The sequence below is a fragment of the Pleuronectes platessa genome, chromosome 18 (genome assembly GCF_947347685.1).
Source record: "Pleuronectes platessa chromosome 18, fPlePla1.1, whole genome shotgun sequence".
In the NCBI taxonomy this organism is placed as follows: domain Eukaryota; kingdom Metazoa; phylum Chordata; class Actinopteri; order Pleuronectiformes; family Pleuronectidae; genus Pleuronectes; species Pleuronectes platessa.
In genome coordinates this window covers 11193855-11212002 of record NC_070643.1, presented here as the reverse complement: position 1 = coordinate 11212002, position 18148 = coordinate 11193855, and the positions used below count along the sequence as shown (strand labels likewise).

General features: G+C 42.1%; 1 protein-coding gene across 1 annotated transcript in view; it reads right to left on the bottom strand.

The window, feature by feature from the left end:
* The window catches only part of LOC128461843 (electrogenic aspartate/glutamate antiporter SLC25A13, mitochondrial), a 45370-nt gene that overhangs the window by 26316 nt on the left and 906 nt on the right, over window positions 1-18148 (bottom strand). The window contains exons 3-6 of the mRNA XM_053446979.1: window positions 12576-12691; window positions 8454-8593; window positions 3061-3207; window positions 1023-1161 (exon numbers count right to left, since the gene is read on the bottom strand). Of these exons, the coding sequence (XP_053302954.1) occupies window positions 1023-1161; window positions 3061-3207; window positions 8454-8593; window positions 12576-12691 (542 nt within the window). The remainder of the gene's footprint in view (window positions 1-1022; window positions 1162-3060; window positions 3208-8453; window positions 8594-12575; window positions 12692-18148) is intronic.

The following is an 18148-nucleotide window of genomic DNA, read 5'->3' as shown; positions in this document are numbered from 1 at the left end:
TTAGTAGTACATGGAGCAGAGTCCCAGAGGAGACCTTAATGACTTGGGCAGTGGAGGGTGAATGGGTGGTGGCTGCGGAGGTCTGGCTGGCTACGGGCCACCACTGGTCGAGCCAAGCCCAGCCTTGGTGTGGCCATGGTGGGAACAGCCCAGCAGCACATGGGCTCTTGGTCTGGGTCAGTTATGGTCCACACCCCTGATAAGGCTACAGATAGCATCATAAGGCTCCACTGGTGGCCCTAGGCCAAGGGGAGAGAGGTCAGAATGGTTTCTTAAAGACGACCAACTCAGGCGAAAGATTTAGGGAGAAAGAGACGATGATGGAGAGAGCGAACTAGGATCATTCCTAAGAACTGAGGAGAGGAATGAGAGAGGGGCAAGCAAGTGAGCGAGATAAGGATTTAAAGAAACTAACTGGTGGAGAAAGAGAATCACTTTAAATCCATCAATGCACAACAAAATAATACGTTTTCCCTGCAATAATTCAGATGATGGAGTACTGAGGAAGCACTGAAGCTTCCCTTGATCTACTGGATGTAAAACTGCCACAAAAGTGAGCACATCACTCTGACCAATCAGATGTTCCTTAGTTTTTTGAAGAATCATTATCAACCAAAGACAACAAAGACATACAAAGTGTTCTGCAGATCAGTGCCAGGATGTCTAATAGACAAGACAGGCACCATCAGGGATTGTGGGAATGCAGTACGTGTGCTGGGCTGGATCCAGCCTGCCCATTTAAATGCCAGCGGGAAGGAAGAAAACCACACAAAAACAAAGTTTCCACCCTCATTGCAGCACACACACAAACACAAACACACATGTAAATACATTATCTGGAAAATACTTTCAGTATTGCCCGGAGTCCAACACGAGTGAACATGTATACATTGCATGCTCATATTTGTTTTATGAGAGCTTGTCCTGTATTCTGTCCATCCTCTTGCACTGCACACGTGTACAAAACATCACTGGATGTGTGTACTTTCTTAAAAACTCATACGTGAGTCTTCGAAATTTACCTTTGGTGACTTCAACATCTCTGCGGTGGCCAGCCAGGGAGCTGTAGATCTTCCTGACAAGCTCCATGTTGTTGAGCAGCGAGTTGAAGCCATTGAAGTAGGAGAAGCTGACGTGATGAGATGTGCTGCCTCCCGCAACCTGGACGAGGAAGAAGAGGAGCAGTTTAACAGGCAACTGGGTAGCATATATATATATATATATATATATATATATATATAAATATATATCCATAAACACAGTTGTAGTGCAAGTAGAATAAATGATTGAGGGTTGTACTGTATCTAGCTTGTAATGGAGGAAAAAATAAAAGATGTCAACATTGACACCACTGCTTTTTCCATCACTAGTTGCATCGTCTCAGGGAGTTTAATTAACTGTCTTTATGAGGTGAAGGAAGTGGTAAAAGAACAGAAAATAGACAAAAGGTAACAGATTAAAAATAGACGCTGGGCTCTCGAGGACATTCCGTGCTGCCCACAGACTCTTTTATGAGAACCAGGATCCCATCTTTATCAGGCCAGGTTCCTAAACTCTGAGCGAGGCAACTCTAACCACTACTTGTATAGTTATGTGTGTGTTCAAGTATGTTCCCTGAATGTTGGGAAGTTAAGGCCAGAGTATCAGATGAGCCTTGGGGGCTTTGCTGTTGACTTCAATTGGAAATGTTGAGCTTCCTTTCACTAGATGGCACTGTTTGCTTTACAGACACACGCAGGAGGGCTGCCTTCCTTTTTCTGTGATTGCAGCATGGGAGGGAAGCTCTGTCTTGGGTGATATTGCCCTAACGGAGAGATACTTCTGTATCTGTTCATATCTATGAGACTTTAGACATGGATCGTCCTACAAAATCCAACAAAATCTTTCAGACGGGGAGAGGTGAGGAATATTTTTGGGGGAAAGAGTGTGGCGCTGGTTATTTGGTTTGTTTGGTGAGTGAATTAAAGGTTAACATTTCACTGTTTGTGTTTCTGCCATGAAACTGCCTTTCATGTATCTGCAGTGATTTGATATGTGTGTGTATGCCCGTGTGTGTGTGAGAGAGTTTACTAACTGCACACCAAGATGTCTGGTCGGTGAGGTAAACACAGTGGAGAAAATGACAGAGTCTACAAGGTGTTTATGAAATGGGGCAAGACATGGACACAGAGACGCAATGCAAACACACACACACACACACAAACACACGTGCAGCGAAAAAACACTAACACACACAAAGGGAAGACACGACACAAAATAAGACAAACATCTCAGAGTTCAAAACAAATAGAGTACACATGCACAGCCGCTCACGCACAAACACACACACAGGCCAAGATGATGGACTGTAAAGCTCCAGTCTCCATCTATCTCTGTCTCTATCTCCCCATTCAGCCGGCCTGCTCGGCTTTGACAGTGCCAGAGAGGTTAGACTTAATGACATGTTGGGAGAGAGACAGAGACATGGGGGAGGGAGGGAGAGAGAGAAAAAAAAATGAAAGGAGGAGAGAAGAGAGAGAGAGAGGGCGGATGAGAGGCGACAGAAAAAAGGTAAAAGAGGCAGCGGACGACATGAGAGAAAGACAGCTGGAGGGAAAGCCACAGTGTTTGGCTGTGGGAGTGTGAAAGAAAGAAGCGAACGCAGGGAAGAGAAAAGAAAAGAAAAGAAAGGAGGGAGAAGGAGGAAAAAAGTCCAGCCTCTTCGCAGTCATGTCAGGCCTGATATCTGAATTTAACAATGAAATCGGTCGCAAATATAGATGCACCCAAAGGTGCTCTTTATGAAACATTGTTTAATTTGGGAATTATCTTCGATTTATTCGGTCACATATTTCTTAGATAATTCACTGTATCCCAATCCCGTCCAAAGAGTTAAGAATACATTCACCTGTATCATGGCCCAGAATATTTAGAACTAATATGTGCAATTAAATGATTAAAGTGTCCTAAATAAAGTGCAATTTGTGTGACCGTATAATTATAAGACACCAGTCTGACTTTTTGGCTAAAGTGAAACAAATAGATATGAGACACACCACGGAGCCGAGCAGAAAAACCCACCGCCACGAGGCATTCCTCCACGAAGGGCGTGAGCATGTGTGGCCGGATGGTGACCATGATGTCGCTGAAGTCGAGGGCTGAGATGGAGCCGCTGTGGGCTCGGTCCCGCTGGATAAAAGCCTGTCGCGCGTGCTCCAGCTGCATCTCCTGTGAGAAGGGAGAGGAGAGAAGAACGGAGGGCAAGTGGAGGTGTTAGATCATACAGTAAAATGAATATTATGTGGGTCATACACCTCTTTATGTTGCCTTCGTAAATTAAAATCCACATAAGCTCACACGTATAAACACATATGTATGAAAACACATGCATTTACTTTGATGGGCCCCCTGGTACCGTCCCCCCGACCCCCCCGCCCCCCTTTTCAGTTACGTGGAGCCAGAGTTTGGCTTCAGCCTCGTCTCCTCGCCCCTACAGTGGTTTGCCTACTGTGAGGCGTCACTTGGGCTTTTCACACCATTCCCCAAATCCCTATTAAGCCCATTTGAGGGAGAAACACACACATACACACAAACACAGACGTGCACACCCAGGAAGAAAAAAAAACGGCTAATCACCCAACTGCTCACTTTGTCGCTCTTCTTGCACACGCGAACACAAAAAGGTCCGCGGGGACAGCAGCAGGCTGTGGTGGGGACGGATCCCGCAAGGGCCTTTGAAATTAGCAGCCATTATCGGTACCTGCAACCACAAGTCTACAGAGAGAGGCGGTAAACAAGCCGCTGCCACCGACGCTCTCTCTGTCTTACAGAGAGACACTCTGTCACAGCAAAAGACAGGGTTATCAGAACAATAATAATCCACAAGGAGTCATTGAGAAACACGGCCGTGAGTATAAAGGACAGCGAGCGCTGACCGGTTGATTCGGCTGTTGACTCACCTGAAGTGAATTATGGCCTTTAGGTCAAGAAAGCAACACGGCAAAGAAAATCACCAGGGTATTGTGTTTCTGTGTGCAACGCTTGTGACGAAGGGCAACACAATACAAAGGCCTGGATGACTCACTCCTCGGAACATTTGAGTTGTATACATGTTAAATCAATGTAACCAGGGGGATTCCGTCGTTATCCTCTATTGTCATTTCCAACATACACAAAGAGCTGAAATGATTAGTTATTCGACAGGAAATTGATCTGCAAAAATGTTCATATTCAATTGATCTTTTTTATCATTTTTTCAGTTGAAAAAAAATCATTAAATTGGATTTGTAGGTTTTCTTTTATTCTCATATTTTTTCATTTTATTTCAATATACTTAACTGAATATCTTTGGGTTTCGCACCATTGATTGAAGTAAATCTGAATGTCAACTTGTCTGATGAGGAGTTTTTACAGACATTTTTCACAATTTCTCATTTTAAAGACTAAATGATTAATTGATTAATTGATAAATTATTAGTAGATTTATTATTAATGGTGTATATGCATTAATATAAAAATATTTCAGTAAAAAAAGCACCATCCTTCTAAATTAAGCCGATTTATTATACACAGCCCCATAAATATCCTAAATAAATCCAACAGGAACAAATTGAAAACTTAGAGTAAATGCTGAATCATGTCAGGGAAATTTTTTTAAATATCGTATGTATATGTATGTATATGTAAATATGTATGAGTATCGGCTGGTAAGGATTTGTACAATGACTTTTCAGTTCAAAATAAATGATCATCATTTTATGCAAAATGCTGGACATTATTTTACAAGACGCATGTGTGGGACCAAAACCACAGTTTAATCTTGAACATGCATGACATTATTCATATGATTGATTCAGATGTTATTGTCATAAATGCAACTCAAAGAAGGGGTATTACTACAACACAAAACCCTATGAGACTATGACTTATTGTTGTGCTGAATTCCACTGACAGCATAACTGATCGAACTCTAAATTCACGGCGCCCAGGAGAGACGACTGGGGAAGAGTGACATTTGCACAAAGCTGAATGGAGACCGGAGGGGAGTAAGAATAGACATTGCAACAAAAGAGCCAGATTTGCGAAAACAGCAAATGTAGCAGTCATGTGTCAGTATCACCTATGAGCACAGCGGGGGGGCTCCAGGGAGTGTATGAGCGAGTGGAAGGCAAAGAAACGAAAAGGGACTGACACACGTAAACACTTCCAAAGTAAATAAGGTGAGGTATATTTTGGTGTCAGCATCCTGAGTGTCGTGACTCAGTTCTCCGGTCGGTTGTGAGTAGGTCAGAGCACTTTGGCAAGAAGGAAAGTGGGAAGAGGGAAAAAGGAGGAGGAGGAGAGCTGAATATGTAAAGTCAAAACAAAAAGAAAAGCGAGGTGAAGATATTATTTGAGGTCGCCTGTGTGCAATGTGCAAAACAAAGGTAAACATTCATCCTTGTGTTTCGTCCACTGGTAAATGAACAAAAATAAAAAAATTAGATCCCATTTTTTGGGACAAGTCAAAAGTCTGAAAAGCCACTCGGCAACCACACAGATCAACAAAACAACTGTGGTCCGGGGGATGGAGCAGTTTATAGTCTCAGCCTCCTAAAACTTTAACTTGTTGCAACTGTATGAGTGTTTCAGGGGTATGGTTGTTATTTGGGAGGAGAGTGAGGCGGGAGACTTAAAGCTGGGGGCTTAAGACAGCCAACGAGAGACCGCCGAGGCATTTGCAGTCGCTTTAATTGTCCTCGGACGAGAATAAAAACGCAGGACAGGCCACCTCTGTTTATTTTCAATGGCTGCGATTCTCTTCCCCTCTCTTCCCCTTTCTCTTCAAGACTCAACCAACAAAATCGTCGCACTCTTTTCCAATCTCTGCTTCTCATCAGCACGGGGCTAAAGTTATTATAAGGGGAAGCTTAAGCACAACTTCCCATTTACATGTGTGCCACTGAGCCCTCGACACAGTGATGGTAAGGGCTGCCCACTGATTCTTGGGGGAGTCCAACATATAATTGGGACTTTTAAAATCACAGCAATGTCAACAATTTGTTTCTTTTTTCTTTTTTTTTAGTACTTAGGAAAGAAGTGGGACATGTGGTGTCCCCTCCATGTAATTCAGGCCCCTTACTCGCCAGCATTTATAATATTGGCTTAAGTGTGCCACTGTGTGCCACTTCTCTGGACATCGGTAAAACCACTGCCAGAGACAACACCAGGCTGACAATGCGGAGCCGAGCCTTGGCCGGCTTCCACGCACGAGACGAGAAAAATGCATGTAATTGGTGAGAATCTCTGGCTTCCATCAAGGCAGTAATTGGCCAGAGAGAGCCCTTGTGAGAAATATGCGGTGCAAACGTTTTCCCCGATAATCCCATCTTGTGAGCATCTGGCAGCGGCGTGGTTACAATGGTAGAAAAAAACACATAAAAACACATGCATGTACGGCAGGAAGAGGAGGATATGAAGGATGGGAACATTCCTGGAGGGGAAAGAAGTTGGAAGATTGGAAATTACAAAAATAAGTGAGAGATATTCAGAAATTTGATGTGCGGGTGGGTTTGAACCACTTTCTGAGAACTTCTATAGCTACACAGTGTAGTTTTCTTGAAGGCTGACATTTAGAAATGCTTAACAAGGGTATCATAACATCATTGTGTAGTAGTGCAGTCATAAGGTATGTGGTAATTGCACAGGTTTAAACTCTGCTTCAGGAAATGTTTCTGTGACTATCCTAATTGCCTTGTCATCAATCACTTTACTCACTGATAACACGCTGTAGGAGTGAACTGCCAATACCTGAATTTTACTTGAGCCTAAGTACTGTAATTGCAGCGAGTCATTAATGTGACTTAATTTATTAGAGCCCACAGCATCATTAAACCTATCAAGTTTAATATTTCACAGAGTTAAAGTAAAGATATAAAGGTAGTAAAAGATAGAGTGCAAAAACAAACTCTCTGTGGAGCATCGCCTACCTACAAAGTGAGGCGTCACGTCAAAAATGTATAATAACTTCTGCCATTTATAAGGCATGAATCGAAAAGCTATGAAAAATGATCAAATGCAGAGAGCGTCAGCAGGAAATGTGCATTTCATAGTTGAGCAATGAGAGCGGCTGGCTGCTGGCCTGCCGCTGTGAAGAGCTGGAAACCACGGAGTGACTGACTGAGAGAGAACTGGGCACGCTGTCAATGCAAAGTACAGCATCTACTGGCCACAACGCCACACAATTACACTCATGCAACACACACACACACACACACACACACACACAGGAGAAAAGAAGCACACATAAACACTGACACAAACACAGTTGCATAAGGCTTTTGTGCCACTGCTCACACATCCGGATGAGTAGATATGTAAGACACGGTCATATATAGATCCACACATATTTATAAGAACACACACACACAAGGACACATATACATATAAACAATATCCCAATATCCATGCGCCGCTGCCCACTGTGCTTAAGCCATCTGGTCTAAGTTAAATGTAATATAAAAAGCTCATTCAAATACATGGTGAGTGTGGATGCAAAGTTGGCACAGCTCTGGCTCTCTCACCCAGCCCCCCTCCACCACCTCTCCCTGGCTTGGGCATGATTTAAGTCTAGACATCATATTGGAAAATGGCTCACACGCCACAAACACACAAAGAATATTCCAGGGATACTATTTATGGCGGTAGGGACTTTTTGTCTCTGTACCTGCCCGAGAATAGGTGGAGCAGGGTTATGATTAGGTGTAGGTCAGCTAATGAAAGACAAATGCGGAACATTTCCAAAATATATATAACCTCAGTGTTTCATTAATGAGTAATGGGGACAATATGGAGGGCTGCGTTTGAGAGGGATAGAAAAGCGGTGTGTATGCACATTTGTCTGCCCAAGCTGAGATAAGTATCTAACAATACAGATGTGTGTAAGAGCAAGTTAAATATGTGAGGATAAAGCAATGTGTACTGGCACATGAACTGGTTGGTTCAGATTTATTGACTGTCACCGATCGTCAGTCGGACAGATTGAACAGAAAAAGGCCAAAGAAAGAAACGCAGAAGGTTAAAGAGGAAACACAAGAATGTGATTTCATGTCCGCAGAGTTGGAAAATAATAACACGAGAGAATCAGGTGGGCGGAATAGCCAGAAATGATATAAAAATGAAAATGTCAGTCGATATCGATAATCATCATGATAAATGTCACATTATTTATTTTCAGTTTAAAAGGACATTTTGATCCTCAGTGAAGGTTTTGGTTCTAAACTCTCCTTTATGAGCAGAGAATGACACACATTTGATAAACTGCAAAACATTTTACAAATCTCTAGTAGAACCTTCATGTGTAAACCTCCTCTATGTGCTTTCACAATACATTAGCAATACATTCATATAAACTGGACTTGATGAAAATCATACTGTGATAATTACTGATATTGTTTTATCGCCCCAGCTCTACAGGTAAACAGCGCAAAACCTACCAGGAGGAACTGGGTGAACTCTCCGTAGCCGAGCTGCTTGTCCCTCTGCGTTCCAAAGTGCAGCTCTATGAACTCACAGTCCCAGTTGAATGGGATGTGCTGGTGGATGCTGGTCTGGCTGAAGACTTGCTTCACATCCTCTGCAGGGGAGATTAAAAAAAAGAGACAAGCATCTGCTTTAATAAATGAAAACAGGAGCAACAGCTTTGAGGCAGCGTTTCAAAACAACTGCACTGCACAGGAAGAAGTTGGATCTTCTATACAGTTAAAGTAGCAACAAAACTGTTATATTACTGTTAAATCAACAGAAATATTATAGGTAAAATGTGCCTAAAAGCACATTTAAGTAATGTATAAACATGTGATTGTTATTTTGTTAAATTACATAATGGCTTTATTGCTTATACATTAATGCTGAAGTAGGGGCTACTGATTTAATTTGACTGGCTGGTGCTAATTTTAACATTTTATATTGTTTCTCATATTGTATCATCCTATAATTATGGTGGAAGGATGCGTCAGCGATGAACCCATTACATTTTAGTGTGGATCTGGAATTTTTTTTTTTTCTTTCACATTGCGAGCGACAGGGTGTTTTTCAACATTTTCATTGATTTCTCAGAGGATAATTTATGGCTCTTGATTGAAAAAAAGATGTATGAGTGTGTGAATTTGACATTTGGAATTTCTATAAGCTAAGTAACTGTTGTAGTAGTAACTGTGTCAAAATAAAATAGTGGCTTTAAAGTAGAATATTCCCCTCTGAAATAGAGTAGAGATATAAAGTATAACCGGAAGCACTGAGGTATAATCACATCATAAACAATACTGCAGTCAACGCACTTTCCACCAATGATTTCCTGTGTTAAAATACAGAAAATTCAACCAGTGACGCGATCATTTTGATTAAAAATAATTATGGTTATTGAATAGTTTTGTTTAGGGTTTACCCAATAAACCCCACTTTTAAAGCAATTAACTTTACATTGACTATGCATAAAGCTTTCACCGCAATTAAAAAACTTCTCAACCTCAAATCTTTTGGTACAAAGTCTTGTGAGTCAGGTCTTAACAAAATGTGTTTCCTATCTTGTGGTTAACATTAGCAATTATTTGATTTGGGTGTGTGTGTGTGGGGGGTGGGGGGGGGGGTGATTATTTCTGACAAATGTCAACATCAATCTCCAGAACACGATTCAACCCTGAGAGAAATTTGCTCGACTCTAAATCTTGAATGAAAGCGTCCTGAGTGAATCATGGCCGAACTGGTTTGAGCGCGGCTCTGCATTCAGGAGGAGAAGTCGTTCCTTCTCCCTCGTGTTCCTCTGCCCTGAACCCTCTAAGCCTCTGCAGCCAGTGGAGTGGAGAGACACTGAACATGAGTCCTAAATTACAGCCTTACTAAAGAAACAAAAACAAACCGATAGAGTGACCTGTTTCTTATTACCAAACAAGCCGCGCTGAATGAGTGCAGAAAGGGAAAGGAGGAAAGAAACAACTTTTTTATCAAGACAGACAGGGAGGGAAGGAGGGAGAGAGAGAAAGGTGATATTTACCTCAGCGCACAGTTACCTTCAGAAGAAAGACAGCTCGGCTATTGTTTTTTTTTTTACACTTTAATGAGGCAATAAATATACAGCCTTTAACTCTTTAAGGGAGAGGCCGGTCCACAGCCTGCCATTTATATCATCAGCTTTTATAGACCTGTCAACACTCAGTCCTCTTTCAATTTTTTCTTTCTCTTTTTTGTCTTTTCAGGCTGAGACACAACTGCATTTCATATGTCACGTTACGTTTTTATGAACTCAGCATTCCACCAAATTATGCATTTCGTTTTTTAAGTGCTAAAAACTCAGAGCGCTGAGCCGCCTGTGCTTAACTGAAATTACTCGGGTTATTATCAAATTAAAATGGCTTTACCGAAAAATTAAATAAAAAGAAATCAGAGCGCAGACATTTATTGCATGAGAGAACAAACTGGTCTTTTGACGCAACCTACGCTGCAGCGATGTTTTTAATAGGTCGTAAAGAGGCGAGTTCTTTATGTTCCGTAATCTAATGAACGGCAAATAGAAATAGAGAGAAAGGAGGACAAAAAAGGGCGAATTCTGTAATGTATCACAATAAAGCAACTCTGACAAGTCTATAATCTCAGTCACAAGTTATTTGCTTTTCGCGAAATGGTATCCCGATGTAAGTGGCAGACACTGCAGACAGTGTTTGTGCATGGCGTGATGTGTGTTATGTTTCTCATGCAATTTTCCACTTGTGTGTGAGTCTCATGGAGCTCAGGCATCGGGATATTCATTAACCTTTGGGAGACGCAGAAAAACAGCGGACCTTTTAATTGCCACCAAGACAACGTCACTCTAATTGATCCTTTTAAATATGAAAATTTACATATGTGCATATATAATCAGCAATGATCTTGCGCCCTGTCGACAGCAACAATTAAAATGAAATTCACTTACTCTTCCCTGTTTGCGAGCAGGACGTGTGCGCTGCATTTCAAATCAAGCCTAATGTGCTGACGCCTCGCACACCTACAGAAGGCTGGCATTTGACTTGTTTAAATCAATTAGGCAAATGTGAAATAAGCAACGAGTGCACATGTCTTTGCCTTTCACTTTAGAGCTTCCAGGCATCAGAGTAATGGTGTCAATCATATACAAACACACACACACACACACACACACACACACACACACACACACACACACACTTACACACACACTCACACAAACAAACAGGTAGAGCTATCCACCCACCTCCTCCACCTTCATCTCCACAAGCCCTTTCCAAATCCAAAACTTAACCTTACCTTCTTTACAGACAAGTTACAGTATTTTTGTTTGTGGATGCGACCATGACAGACACGACGAGCAGAGTTCAGACTCCCACGCAAATAAAAGAGGACGTTGCATGCAAAGTTCTTCCAGTGGCACTTTTAAGAGGAACACTCTGTGCTCTGTTTGGACTGGATAGGCTAAAAAAGACTCAGTTAAATGTCAAATACAAAGAAACGGATGCAGTGTTGAGACCGGAACTGTAATTTGATGTTTACATAATACCATTAGTCTCACTTTATCCTGATTTAAGTTCTCTAGTTGGTATCATCTCAAGTGACCGAGACACACATTAAAACCCTGAATATAATAACTGGCAGAGAAATTAGTTTTTTCTTAAATAATCAAAAAGAACACGGACATCACCCTAACATGGTTTCCATAATGATTTACAAGAGGAGATGGAGTAATCTAATTTCTGAAAATAAATGAAATAAAAAACGAACTCCCAGAAGAATAAGGACATAACTAGAATGTCACTCAGATCCATGAATTACTCCCTGCCGAAATGGCCCAAAGAATGTGTAAAAGGTGTATTCTCTGTGTGAATATGCAGAAGAAGTACGCAAGGAATGAAATTTTGGGGCTGGAATTCTTCTGGTTTCTGTTTCTAGTTTGACCAAGCACATTTGAGCAGGCTTAGGTTGCACGCAGGTAGAGAGTCTGTGTAGAGAGCAATAGCCCTCTCTAACTTCAACCCCAACCTCAACTTTTTTATTTATCTGCATTCGTATGCGGATTACTGTTGATAGAGAACAGACAAAATTTCGTCTGGCCTTCCAACACCTTAGTAGTATAAGTAAGTATCACTATTTGTGTGGAGAAATGTTCGATTAAGACTGTAAATAACGGAGAACGGAAGGGGGAGTCTTCGCCCAGATATCCTCTGTCTACACCGAAAGCCCCAAAATATTAGCAATTGCCCCCAGAGGCTAATTCATCATCACATGAACATTTCTGACCCTTTGTGTGGATCCAGCCCAAAAATGAATGGGTTCTTTCCTTCCCCAAATCCCATAAAGTTTTGCATAAATCAATTTTCTTAGTTCTTGCATAAACCCAAGAAAAGGAAATGCACAGAGGAGCAATATTTTAAAGGGAGGGGTAAAATTCTCAGATCCTTCGTTTCTGAGGTTTGTATTTCTCAAGGATGATATCTCTTGTAAGGTGCATCACAGCACCTGTAGTATGATACATGCTAACAGTTGAGTTGCACACAAGGAACATTGTTAATGGTATTCACTAATTCAGTAAATCAGAGGCAGGAGTTACTCACCAAAAGTGGTCGCTCCATTGCCCGCTTTATCAAACAGCAGGAAGGCGACCATGAAGAGGGAGTCCGGGGCACACAGCACCGACTCAAACGCTAAGAACTCCTGAAAGGAGATCAACCTGAAATAAGAGAGGAGGGCAGAGAGAAAGAGGATACGTAGGACCGTTAAAGACTCTAAAATACTGTCATTTAATTTATTACTGTGGTATTCTGTTTCACGTTTCCTGTATAAATACTTAATCAGTTACACATGTCAGGTGCAGAGTCACTGATCTTCATTTAACAGTACAGAGTAAAGCCTTAACCTAGATTCAAATGAAATATCAAATTTAAAAAACAAGTAGTTTTAACACTGCATTAAACTAAAACACTAGCACACTTAGACAACCGATCAATCTGCGCCACATGTAATTCAAGCTTCCTTTTAGTCGGTCGTCTGTTCTACCATATGTAATGTCATAAATTCATTGAGTGTGACAGCGAGAAAAGAAAACATTTTAAAGAGCTCAGTGTGTGTTCCCGGTTTGAGCTGGCAGCTGGTATAGAGAGGGCCAACTTTACAACAGCAAGGGGGGAAAAAAATGATTAAATATGAAGTTTCATATTTCAGTGTGCCGTATTAAACAAGTAGACGGGCAAGGAAGGAGTTGAGAGTTATGAATTACTGTATAATTCAATTCAGAATCAACAGGACACAATGTTAGGTTAATGTGGGAAAAGTCAACAGAAGGCAGGGTGGGAAAAAAAGTATGGTTTCCAGTTTAATGGTATACCGGGGTACAATTCCTCACTGTCCAGCATCTACCAAAGTTGATAAGTCTATAAGACACAGGTGCAGCAAGGACATGGCTGAAGATGCAGCAGGCGGTGTCTATTTCAGTTGTCTAGGTGGAGTAAGTTGGAGGTTTGCTTTAAAGGTGCAGGTGGACCAGGCAGGTGGGAGCCTGGAACAGCAGGAGAGATGGTAGCACTCTGGCCATAGCCAGCATCTGTCAGCATCCACTCTTGCCATATTTTGTCCTCACTCTCCAACATTTGGAGTGAATATCTGCATTTAACATAATGCGTTGTCAACCTTCTCTCCTCAAGTTCCACGGCATGTGTCTGTGCAGCGTGAGGCTTTTTCTTTGGATTCTTTCCAGACTATGCTAGAGACAAACTGTAGTTGGAACCAGATTATTTCTCTCTTCTGCTGAATTTTCCAGTGTGATACGGTGACATTGTTTGTGTTTATCTGAAATCTACTCTACATTAGCATCATCACAATATACCTGAGATGACTTCTTTAGCAAGCTAAAGCCTTCAATGTTAATATTGCACATTGGATATGGTGGTATATGGTACTATATTATTATTGTGTCTAACATTTTCCGCACATTGTTGCAAAACCATTACAATACTGAGGATTACTTTGGTCACTATAATCGTATTACAACACTTTCACACCGTTTTCATCTCCAAACACAATTTGTGAGTTTACAGATCAGTTTTCTCTTTGTTCCCATTAATCTTTTTGTGTTCTGTGTGGTGTTGTTGTGCCCTGTTTCTCTATAGTCACAAAAAAGAAAAATAACAACAATCATAAACATCACTATTGTGTGAACCCACTGCGCGCTCCCTCGGGAGAGTCCTGCTGTGGGGATCTGGACCACGCACTCTCGCCTTTATTTAGGTCCTGGATCGCAGTCGCAACAAGTCCATTATGAATCTCATAAATGGATCTGATAATTACAGGAGGGGGTCAGTTCTAATGAGTAGTCCCTGAGCATCCATTTATTAAACCTATTTCAATTTTCCAATGGGGGAGTGTGTAGAGGAAGGGGGTGGTTGCAATGATTACAGTTTCCTTGTTGCTTTAATTAATTATGCTACTGATGACATTTCGAGATGTTTGTTTGGACGAGGACCGTGTTGGGTTTGGACGTGGGTGCTTATGTGCATCTTTATACTTGCATGTAGAGAAAATACGGCACATATGAGAATGACAGAGCTGTGCCATGAAAAAAAGTATTGGTTATGAAATAATACCTAGAAACGGGTGGTAATTGCTGAGTACCAGAAAGGCTCCGTTAAAGAATGAAAAGCACTGTTCAGATTACTGGCTTTTCAATGTAGACTGCAAAGACGTTACTCCTCCCTTGAAACGTTAAAGAAAAAGAAACAAACACAAAAACAGGAATAGAAGTGAGCTTAAAGTTTGCTACCGTGGCGTCGTTGTTTTAAATAGAAGACTCATTGTTTTATTCACAATGCAGCTGGTTATTAGGAGCAGGCTCCTGCTAACAGCAGCGGAGGTGAAAGGGGGCAAAAAGACACACAGCTGTGACTTTGGATGAACTGTTATAAAAAAGGCCAATGCCATTGCTGCTAACACAGCGGGAGTATTCTCAACTCTCCAATAACGACCATTCCTTTGTGACACATGTACAGTTCACTCCGAGATTTTAGCCCAGATAGGCTGATGAAGGAGCTGAACCAGGCTCAAGCAGCAGAAGTCCCAGCAGCAGTTTCCAAGACAGAACCAAGCGGATTTCTCTCCTTCTTTTTTCCTTCTCCATTCGTCCATTGACATGCACGCTGGTCATCCCGTCTGTGTTTTCCCAGACATGGATAATCAGCATATTAGTGTAACTGAGCGGGCTGTTGATCATGGAAAGGGGGGGAATTGGACTACGGTTTGGAGCGGAGGACTCCAGACAAGATCCAGGGGGCATCTCTATAACAAACACACACACACACACACACACAAGAGAAACATTCCACATTACTCGCAAGCATTTACACACACAGCTCCGTAGCCGGGGATGAAGCTTATGATGGTTGATTAGCAGCGCCATGACGGCTGCGAAATGATTACCACGGGAGGGGAGAGGGGGAGAAGCCATCGTTTTTTTTGCTATGCGGGCCCTTCCCCGACGAGACGCTCAATAATCAAATCAAACCGACAGCATCTCCCAACCATCAACTGCCGTGGCATGTGTCCAGAGCTGCCCGATCCGTGTGCGCAGCCCGAGATGAACTTCCAGGAGACGAGGCTGATGTGATACTGTGGCGCGGCGTCTCCTCAGCATACTGTGCGCTTACGTAATTCCGCAGGACTTTGTTCAATCTTTAAACAGACACAGACATATCCCTGACATGCATCAAGACATAAACAAAGGCTTGATGCCAGCATGTGTTTCCTCAGCTGACAGCTGAATGATGCTTCTGTTACGATGCCAATACTACGCCATCTAAACTGCCTCCGAGACTCCTATCCCAACTCCATCCTCCATTCCTTCTGTTTTTTTGTTTTTTTTACTATCTCTGTCACCCGGCTTTTATCTCCCTCTCGCTCTCTTTCTTCCCAGCAGGCATCTAAATACGCTCCCCTGAATCAAAAGCCGGGCTCGGAAACATTGTTTACATGCAACATAAATGCATGTTCCTTTGGCTGATAGAAAAGACATGTCTCCGTTGTTGACGGTGAGAGAGAGTGGCATGCCTGGATGTGACTTCAATAATCCCCCTGTCGCTGGTGTCTTGGCATTGTCACAGACAGCCTTCCACCCGCCCAGAGCCTGCCTGTACATAGACACACGCACACACACACACACACACACACACACCCAGGTGAGTGCAAGATGCCAGGATCTGTTCGGTTTGTAAAAGTGGACACCCACCAGCCTGGAGTCCAGAATGCCCACAGCAGCTTGCAGACTGCTATTTTCCCAGCGTGCTCCCTTAACAAAGTTTTTTTTTTCTTCCAAGAGTCTATGGGTAAAAGTGTTTTCACACTTGAACAGGTGTTTCTATCAAAATATCACAGGGGAGAAGGAGTAGAGAAGCAGAAAGGTAGGCAGTGTGAAACAAGATGGAGGGAAAGCAGAGTGCATTAAGGTACGTGAGAGTGAAGACAAGAGACCAGGGGTGAGGGGAGAGCATGTAAAGGAAGTGAAAAGTGAACAAGAGAGGAAATAAATAAGTGGAGTGAAAGAGGAACATTTTAACACTGTGTTGTAATACACAAAATCTTTTATCCCTGAATAACTCTGCACCTTCCACAGCCCCAACTCTCTTTCTTTCTCTCTCTCTTTATGTATTTATCTATCTATCATGTCTGTTTCTCTGTCTCACTGGAGGCAGCGAGAATAAGACGCAGAAAAGTGATTTCCACATAACAGATTGTTACGCCTGTCACTATATCCCCCTGATTTACACAGTCGTGGGAGAGGGAGTCAGACAAATGCATTTTCACTGGCATCGAAGCAAATCTTCTATCACAGGGATTGCAGTCCAACAGAAAAAGAACCCCATGCGACCCTCTGTTATATCTATTACCCCGACTCATCTCGTTGAAATGGAGCCATACCTGGCCAAAAAAACAGCAGCAGGCGCACAAGCTTCAAATATATTACGCTCATATCGCAAAACAAACACTTATTGTTGACAAACATATTTGCATACGATCGAGTGAGGCGGATGGAAAATGCAACCATTTAAGTGGTTTGTTTTTTCCTTCTTTCCTTTTCTTTTCATGAGTTTCGCATTGGATCATCCCTTGAAAAACAATGCGTTTGTTTGTTTTATTTCTACAACTATTGGCTTTGTGTTCGCAGGTCCGCGGAATAATCACTCGTTTCCCTCGTCTTATCACTTACATTATCCATCAAAGTACAGGAAAAAATTACACATTAAAGTCTGGGTATTATAAGGCCTTTACAGCTTCAGCTGTGAAAAAACGAATCACATCTAAACAAAGGTCTAAACATTATTTGGGAGAACAGGGATAAAAAAAATCAAAAAAATATCCTGTTTTGCCCCCATATCATTTCTATTCCCCTCCACAAAACCAAAATGAGGTTTAGATACAAAGCCTGGGCCATGGGTTCCTAATAGATTTACCCTGATGCCACGGCCACCATTTATCCTGGTCCAGAGCAGCACAATGCAACGGAGTGCTCCTGAATAGCATGGGCAATTACAGTGCATGTGTGTGTGTTTTAATGTGTGTTTGTGTGTGTGTGTGTGCGTGCGCTTGCCTTGCTCTCTCTTTTTCCAATTCCAAAACCCCCGCTACTCCCTCTCGCTGTTCTCTGCACGCGCACACACGCGCGCACACACACACACACACACACACACACACACACACACACACACACACACACACACCTTAGACCAGATGTAATAACATGAAACTACGCAGCCTGTGCACTTTGCTCTTTGAAGAAGCCCAGGTGGTTACCATGGCAATGCATTATTTTTTTCCTTTTTGACTTACCCTCACATTTTATTACCCATCATTATGTATCATTAAATACATACATATTAATGTTTAAAAAAAAAACAGGGGTGATGGGGATGGGGGGAGGAGTAAGTGTGAAACTGGGGGTGTATCTACAAAGAAGGAAACACCTGAAAGGGGCCTTCAGTGGTTTGATGTCTCTGCTACATAATTCAGGTATGAACATCCCTCTGTGCATTTTTTACACCAAAGGATTAAATTGGAGGTTTGTTTGTAAAATGCTAAATAACACTAGAGAGGTATTCATGCGTGATCAAAGCGATACATAATGCAAAGCTTTGATAGGAGTCTG